Genomic DNA, 9,162 nt, shown 5'->3' on the forward strand with positions numbered 1-9,162 from the left:
AGCTGCCCGGCTCCTCCCGCGCGCCCCAGACCGCGAACGCGAGCAGCGGCGGCCGCTGAGGCGCGGGTGGTGCCGGCGGCGGCGGCGGGGGAGATGGACCCGGCGCCCTCGCTGGGCTGCAGCCTCAAGGATGTGAAGTGGAGCTCGGTGGCCGTGCCGCTTGACCTCCTGGTCAGCACTTACCGGCTGCCCCAGATCGCGCGGTTGGACAACGGTGAGTCCCAGCTGGGGCGCGGGGCAGACAGGCGAGGACAGCCGTCTCCACGCGGGTGTGCGCGCGTGTGCTGGAGAGGGTGGGACCCGAGGGGAGTGGGCTGCCCGCCCCCGAGCGCCGGAGTTGGCCCGAGCGGCTGCCGCAGCCCTGGCGCGTTACTCTCAACTCCCCCCAGCAGCAGACAGGGAGGTGGAAATCAGAGTCCTTGCAGTATAATTAAAAAGGACGCCCTGAAAAAAAAAGGTCAACATAGGGAGACCTCTGCAGATCGTAATTTTGGACGCCAGCGATCCCTCCCCACCCGCCTGCAAGAATTACTCAACTAGGGAAACCCTGAAGAGTTATCTTAGGCAACTTTCTTGAGACTATCATTGTGCCCTGGGTGGCATCTGAATTTGGGTGCTCTCCTCCCTGTCTCCCCCATCCCCTGCCAAACAGATTTAAGAGGAAAAGCTCCAGGGTGACCATTGAAAAGGATCATGTTTCTCAGGGACCTTGTATTCCCGCTTGTCTGTTTTGTTTAACCCAACCGAAAGTAATTTAGGTCTGTGTGTAGAAAATGTTTTTAGCAGAAGTGATGGTATGCTTAAGGTTAATTATTAGGTTAGCGCATTTCCAGCCTGGAAAAAAAAAAATAAGTCACCAAAACATATTGATTTGGAACCTGAGCTCAGAACTAACAAGGGTGTATTTCCTGAAACTGACCACCAGAAACCCACCCAACTCCTTCCCCCAACTGTTTATTCTGCGGTGTGACAGCTGCAAACACATCGTTGCGCATACTGTCAAGCAAGTACCTTTCAGTTTGAGAGTGATGACATGTAAGGTGGCAGTTTAGGTGTGTTTGGGCTTCTCTTGTTTTCATCAGAACTTCAGTGGGCTTTGGCTTCGTGCGATTTTAGATTGTTTGCAGAAAGAAGCCAGCCCAGCTGTGGAAGTACCCGGGCCCAGGCTGGCAGACAGGCAGGCAGAGCTGTGGCTGCACAGGCCAGGTCAGAAGAACACTAAGCAGAAAGATGTCATTTCGAGTCACAGGCACTAGGGTTACTCCTTGTTTCCTAGGGTAAAAGAGTGGGTAACATGAGATGTATACATATACAAAGGAGTTTTTATTCTGTTTCTTGTCTGTGGGGTTTGATTAGACATTTGTATATCCGATGTGAAAAATAAATGCAGGAAACTTCGTGAAAGCTGGAAAACAGCCTTGGCTTGCTTGCTATCCTGGTTTGATTGTTGGTAGTAGTAGGGTGCATCGGAAATAAGCTGGAAGTTTTAAAACTAGTAATGAAGTGCAGATCACAGTAGCTGTTGAAGCAGAGCGGGGGATTGGGCGGGACACACAGGTGGTGTGTTGAGGCGTTTCTGCTTAGAGTGGGGGTGGGAAAATGTTGTGTGCTTTAAATAGCATCTGCAGACCTGAATTGGTGTGTGTGTGTGTATTCCCAACGTTTCATTTCCTCCTCCAAAATTGTGTATATTGGAAGGTTGTGAGTCCTTACCTTTTCCTACCTTCTCTCATCTCTGCACACTGCCAAATTTGGTAGCTAGGCAGAGAGCATTGCTGCATGTGGTATAAAAGTCACTCAAAAACTTCATTAAACTGAAAGTTTAAAGGGGCGGAATATCACTTTCAGACATGACTTTTAGTTTTATTTCCCACTTTTCTATCCCTGCCATTCATAAAAAGGATCTGAATCAGCAGTGTACTCATCCCACACTTCTTTCTAAAATGAGGACGTGGGTAGTGAGTCTTAACACTGTGTCCTTTCAAGCTGTGGAATGGATTTTGATCACTACATGTAATTCCAATTTTTCATTGTAAATTTCTCTTATTTCCTTATTGCCACTTGAGAATCATAGTGGCACATACAAATTTGGAATCATTGCCAGATACTGCTTTATAACTTGCTTCTTTCACTTAACAGTCTCATCTCATTTAAACATTTTGTTAACATGATTTTAATAACTGCCAAAGAGTCCATGGACTAAGCTATACCATGTAATTTCACCCCCTGTTGTGGACATTCTTAAGCTATATCATTTTGTTCTATTAAAAATTGTGGTATAATGAATACTCTTGTACATACATCTGGGAGTTTTTTGGTTAGAATATATTTCTGCTTTGCTGAACAAGCATGTCAGTACTATTAAAATCCTTGATACCCATTGTCAAATTGCTTTAGAGACTAAAGGAAATCCTCATTTACACCAACGTGAGCATTGTGGTAGTATCAGTCTGCCCACATCCTGAAAATACTAAGTATTTACAAAAAAATTGTCTGCTAATTTGATTGGGAAAAGTGTTGTTTTAGCAGTTTAATTTGGGTAGACTTTAAAAGAGTCAATTGTAGATTCTGTGCATGTTTTTAAACATGTTTCACACAGTTTAGGACAGGTTGAGGATATGCTGGCATATTTATAAATGTTATAGGTGAAATCTTAAGTTTTGTGCTGTCCTCATCCTGTGTTTGCTTTTTCCCCAGTTTTAGTACTGCAGGTACATTTTACATCGCACACGCCCACCCTATACTTAGACATGAAAGGTAGTCATTTTCCAAATCACTTGTTTTTAAAGAGACTAGAACAAAATTGAAAAACATGCCAGTAGTTGACATTATGCCAAGAGGAAATGATTGGCTAATTTTAAATACTTTTTAAAGAACATTAAAAAAATCTAATTTCACAACTATTGATTATCAAAAGCCTACTATGGGCTGGTACATTTCTAGATGCATAATATATATTGTCTCACATCCTCAGCAACACAGTTTTTAAGAACGTCGGAAACCTAAGAGTCAGAGAAATTGACTTGCCTGAAGACTGGTACCTAGTAAATGGTGAAGTGGAATTTCCAGCCGACCTTCTGACTCTGAAGACTGACCTCTTATCTCAAACTGGGCTACCTCCTTATACTAAAGGAGAGAAGGGTTGAAGTTGTTCTGACATCTGCTCTAAATAAGTTCACTGTGTCTCTGAGAGCTTGAGGACTGGAAAGTCAATATTTTAAAAACAGTGTAGATACCAAATTAAGTGCTGGCCTCATCCATCATATATACGACTTTCTGCTTCCCAAAGGAGTGGCTGAAAAGAGGCAAGAGGCAGTGGGGAAGAAGAGGTTACAGAACAGGAGAAAAAAAGGAAAACATTGGGGTTCGAGGGCCTAGTAATGTAGATGTGTCTGTTGAGATGACTCTTCAGGACATTTGCCATCCCTAGAATATTCACTACACGATATGTAAAGAACTCTCCAATTCTTTGTATTATATGTGCCACTCCTGAAGTGCCAGGTAGATAGGTGTGTCCAATATTACATCCTTGATGGTGAAATTTGCCTTTGTATGATAAGATAAATACAAAATAAGTGAGCCTTTATAAATATTGCCCCATAAGTTTTTCTGGAGAACCGAAAGAAAGGTACTCTAGCAGTTCTCCTTGGGAGATTTGATGAGATACATCTCATCAGCTGAGGTCTAAGCCCAGTCAGCAGTACAGTTAAGATCAGATATTTAAACTGATTGATATCAGTCTTATAAACTGTTGGCTGTAGAACTGGGTTCAGCAAATGTACTTAGGACCAAGGAGAGGATGGAGAAAATACTAATCTTCACTCCACCCCCAGCCATCCTCACTCAAAACTGGATAGGTGGGAAATTGTTCATTTTCTCTCTCCTCCTCATTTCATCTTGGGTAGACCCTGAAGGCTTGTATTAGAGTAGCATTCTTACAACTTTTTTGCTTCTGTGCCTCCTAAAAGATTTGGTGAAACTCTGTCCCTAAGCATATTCTTCAGTTAAATGCTAAAACTTTTCATCCTAAGTTTAAATACTTCCAGGGGATGTAATTTCTCAGCATATTGTAACTTAATATTTTAAAGTATTACGTCATTCTAAAAACTCTAGTCAAATATATATTTGATTTCCAATATCATTTGTCTAAAAAATTCATGAGATTCAAGAATCAATCTTTCGAAAGTTAAACATTTTACATCTTTTCTTTATCTCTTTAAATTCTTACGCCATTTCCCTTCCACTGTATAGAATTCTCTCTCAGTGTAATATATTTTTATGCTTGAAAGTGTTCTGTTGATCACTCTGCCATACTCTCTGTAACTTAAAAAAAAGTATATAAATTGAAATCCAGTATTTCGTATTTATTTTGATCATAAGACTTTCCATATTTAATGATTTCTGGTTGTTTTTTAAAACAAAGAATTGGAAATAAACTGACTTAACAGAAATAGTTGTTACCTAAATACTAGAGGCTTTCACCCTGCAACATGAATCAATATTTTTGTTCCTTTGTTTGTTTCTCTGCCCAAGGTCTTTGCACCTTTGGGCAGTGCATCTTAGAAAGATATAGAGAAAGTAATACAGGTGTATTACTTTTGTAAAGTGGTTGAAGAACCATTGTGAAGGGGGGATGGTGAATGATAGCTTCCTTCCATCACAGTGTCCAATGCCATTGTGGACCCAAGCCCATTAATTTTTAAGCAAGAGTACTTTTGGAAATTTCGAATATAGAAACTGATTCCTTTACAGTTGTGATGATGAGACCCTTGGGAAGCGTTAGCTTTGCCTCAGACATGTACCCCAGTTTAAAGAATGCTGGTCTAGCACAGTAAAAGATGTATTAATGGCCCTGTTTGCTGAAAGGAAAAGGAAGACCAAGGCTGTATGGAAAGGCAGGGAGAGAGAAGAAGAGAAGGTGGTAGGAGTAGGAAACTGCTAAGTAGGTAGAACAGGAGCAGTGACCATCTCTTTGTCCTGTGTGTAGGAATCAGATCGGATTCTAAGTCCCGGATTTGTTGGGACTGTGGGAACTTTGGTCCTTGCTTTGCGCTCAGAGGCTTCTGCAGCTTTATCATTTACCGGCCTCTAGGAGCAAAAGCATGGACACTTAGGCCCCAGGGAGGCTCCAAGTGTCTGTAAATGTCAAAGATCTTTCTCAGATCTGTGTTTTATCACTGAAATTGATGTAAATTCTCAAAATCTACTTTGTAATTGATGTCTTTTTCTTTTCTTTTCTTTTTCCCATAGTAACTTAGTTTTGCTCTTGGAAGGTATTCTGTGTTTATCTTGTGGCTTCATTTCTCCTGGCGTTCTGTATTTTAAGAGAGTACACATGGCCAGGGTGGGGGGAATGGTAGTTTAAAGAATGCTGGATTTGAAGCCAAGAGACCTTCGTTCTGTTAGAGGTACTGCCATTTCATAGTCATGTGATCTTGGTCAGGTCTTGCAACCCCTTTGATTTGTAGTTTTCCCATGTAGAAAAACTGGACATTATACTTGCCCATATTCTTCATTCAGTAAATTGTGTATTAAGTCAGCTAACACTTATTAAGTCCCTACTATGTGACAAGCCCTGTTACAGGTGTTGGGACTACAGCACTGAACAAATCAGACAGAAATGTCTTTGTGGAGCTTACATTCTTGTGCATCTACTTATTATAGGAATTAAATGCAGCATTGTATGTCAGATACATGTGTGAGATAGCTGTGGTAGAGCTACAGATCAGTTGAGGGAGGTTTCAGAGTATAGCATATCATTCAGGCAGCAGCAGCTTTTATTGTCTTTGTACAGAAGAAGCAGCTGAGAGAAATGCTCTGAGTGACTTGAGTGTGTTTCCATTTGAGTATTCCAGGTTACTGACGTAGTAATCCACAGGTTAGAAAAAGGTGGCAAAAGGTCTTTATCAGACAGAAAGTGTTATAAACTCACTAATCTAACCAAGATTGGCCTTCGGAGGGACTGGAGGAGTTAGGAAAGGAACTTTTCTTTTTTAAAAAAAGGGATGGGTTCACGTTATGTGGCTCAGGTTGCCATCAAACTCCTGGGCTCAGATGATCCTCTGGCGTCAGCCTCTCAGGTACCTGGGACTATATAGGCCTGAGCCACCACATTAGGCCAGGAACTTTTAATTTAATCCAGAATCACAGGTGAGTTTTATCAAATGGTACCAAAATAATGAGCTTAGACATTTGTATCTTTTTTTTTTTTTTTTTTTTTTGTGTCGCCCAGCCTGGAGTGCAGTGGCTCAGTCTTGGCTCACTATAACTTCCTTCTCCTGGGTTCAAGCAATTCTCCTGCTTCAGCCTCCCGAGTAGCTGGGATTACAGGCATGCGCCACCATGCCCAACTAATTTTTGTATTTTTAGTAGAGATGGGGTTTCACCATGTTGGCCAGACTGGTCTTGAACTCCTGACCTCAAATGATCTGCCCACCTTGGCTTCCCAAAGTACTGGGATTGCAGTCATGAGCCACTGCGCCCAGCTTTTTTTTTTTTTTTTTTTTTACCATGTACTCATCATTATATTCACTGATGGATGATCATTTGTTTTTAACTATAGTTGTATAATGGTTTGCAGGAAAGAGGTGCCTACTATAATGTTATACATAAAGTGAGTGATTTTAAAAAGTGTCTTTAATATTCATTGATATATGGTGTACTTTCACTTTCTTCCAGTTTTCACCTATTCTGACTATTGGCTGTGCCTAAAAATGATGAGAAAAGAACAAGAGAGGACATTGTAGCAGGCAGTGGACAGTGACAAACATAGACCCACAGGACAAGATTTGCAGATAGCTCTTCCAGTGTCTTTTTTTTCAAGTAAGATGGCTGTTTTGAAAGTCTTATTTTTTTTCCAGAGAACAGTACTGTAATATCTATTTAGAAAGGAAAGCAAGTATCTTGAATGTAAGGTGAATATTTACGTATTCTAGTTAAGAAGTATAACTTTTTAATTGACACAATCATTATATTAATACATATTTATGGAGTACAATGTGGTGTTTCAATATATGTACACATTATGTAATGATCAAATCAGGCTAATTAGCCTATCCATCACCTCAAATATTTATCTTTTTTTTTTTTTGTGGTGGGAACATATAAAATCCTCTCTTCCACTTAAATTGAGATATACAATACCCTATTGTTGACTGTAGTCACCCCACTTATTCTTCCTTTCATTTAATTGTAACATTGTACCCAATGGCCACCCTCCCCCAATTGCCCTGCTTTTCTCTGCCCGCCCCAGTCTCTGGTAGCCACTGTTATATTCACTACATGCTGATTTCATGTCCTTTTTGTATATACTCCATAGTGGGATTGCTGGACCGCTATCTATCATCTATTACTGAACCCCTATTTAATGCCATATATAAAAATCAACTCAAAATGGATTAAAGACTTAAATGTTAGACCAGAAACTATGAAACTACTCATGGAAGAAAACATAGTAGAAACACTTTATGACGTTGGACTAGGCAAGGATTTTTTGAATAAGACCTAAATATATAGGTAACAAAAGCAAAAATAGACAAATGGGATTACATCAAACTAAAAGGCTTCTGCATGACAAAGGAGACAACAGAGCAAAAAGGCACCTTGCAGAATAGGAGAAAATATTTGCAGACTATGTATCTGACAAGATGTTAATATCCAGAGTGCAGGGAACTCAACTGCATAGCAAAAAGACAAACAATCCTATTTAAAATGGGCAAAAGACCTTGATAGACATTTCTCAAAAGAAGGCAAACAAATGGCTTATAGGTATATGAAAAAAATGGTCAATATCCGTCATTAATCAGGGATGGCAAATCGAAGTCGCAGTGAGATCTCATGTTACTCTAGATAGAATGGCAAAAAGACAAGATATCAAAAAGACAAAAGGTAATGTTGGCGAAGATGTGGAGAAAAGGGAACCTTGACATACTGTTGGTGGGAATGTAAGAGTGTAAATTTCAATTAATAAAGCCATTATGGAAAACAGTATGGAGGTTCCTCCAAAAATTCAAAATAGAATTATCTTGTGACTCAGCAATCCCACTACTAGGTATATATCCAAAGGAAATAAGTCTTAACTGAAATGAGTATCCACATTGTCAGTAAAAATCTTAAGACACTCAGTTCATTTCTGAAAGGAAAACTGGTTTGACTGTTGTGATCAACTGCATTATAGTTTAAAGAGGGAGTATTTTAGTCTCTTTCACTCATTGGCCGCCTTACTGAAATAGCAGGTTCTTGTGGACCAGCTTGTAAACTCGTTTATTTTTGTTTGAGATTCCTGAGGTATCTGTCTTTTCACTTACTGAGCTGCTGGTTCTAGGACGACTCATAAACTCCCCACTCATCTTCAGCAGGACTGTCAATCTTAAGAACACCAGCTATGATATGCCATGGGAAAAGTAACTTTTATTTCTGGTTTATGTAGTTTTTGTAAAATACAAATACCTGCTAAAATATTATTTATTTATTTATTTATTTATTTATTTATTTATTTATTTTTTGAGACAGAATCTTGCTCTGTCCCTCAGATTGGAGTGCAGTGGTGCGATCATGGCTCACTGCAGCCTTGAACTCCCAGGCTCAAGTGATCCTTCCACCTCAGCTTCCTGAGTAAGTGGAACTACAGGCACTTGCCACCACACCCTGCTAATTTTTGTATTTTTTATGGAAATGGGGTTTTGCCATGTAGTCCAGACTGGTCTTGAACTCCTGAGATAGAGCCATCTGCCTGCTTTGATCTCCCAAAGTGCTGGGATTACAGGTATGAGCAACACCCCTGGCAGGATGAATTCTTTTAGACCTTTCCACATGAAAAGCCTCCCCTAGCCCGGGTCCGGTGGCTCACGCCTTAATCCCAGCACTTTGGGAGGCCTAGGCGGGCGGATCACGAGGTCAGGAGATCGAGACCATCCTGGCTAACACGTTGAAACCCCGTCTCTACTTAAAAATACAGAAAAAATTAGCCGGGCGTAGTGGCGGGCGCCTGTAGTCCCAGCTACTCGGGAGGCTGAGGCGGCAGAATGGCGTGAACCCCAGAGGCGGACCTTGTAGTGAGCCAAGATCGCGCCACTGCGCTCCAGCTTGGGCGACAGAGCAAGACTCCGTCTCAAAGAAAAGAAAAGACAAAAAAAAAAAAAAAAAAAAACCCCTCCCCCCCCC

The 9,162-nt window shown here is 40.9% G+C and overlaps 1 protein-coding gene across 3 annotated transcripts in view; it reads left to right on the top strand.

The window, feature by feature from the left end:
• The first annotated feature begins 6 nt into the window (after positions 1-6).
• GAREM1 (GRB2 associated regulator of MAPK1 subtype 1) overlaps positions 7-9,162 on the top strand; it is a 204,256-nt gene continuing 195,100 nt past the window's right edge. For 2 of the 3 annotated variants that reach the window (XM_017874077.1, XM_017874078.1), the window contains exon 1: positions 7-214. In XM_017874077.1, the coding sequence (XP_017729566.1) occupies positions 94-214 (121 nt within the window). In that variant the 5' untranslated portion in view covers positions 7-93. The remainder of the gene's footprint in view (positions 215-9,162) is intronic. The other variant, XM_017874079.1, reaches the window with a different exon arrangement.

This window comes from Rhinopithecus bieti, unplaced genomic scaffold (assembly GCF_001698545.2).
Source record: "Rhinopithecus bieti isolate Rb0 unplaced genomic scaffold, ASM169854v2 scaffold_5260, whole genome shotgun sequence".
Lineage (NCBI taxonomy): Eukaryota > Metazoa > Chordata > Mammalia > Primates > Cercopithecidae > Rhinopithecus > Rhinopithecus bieti.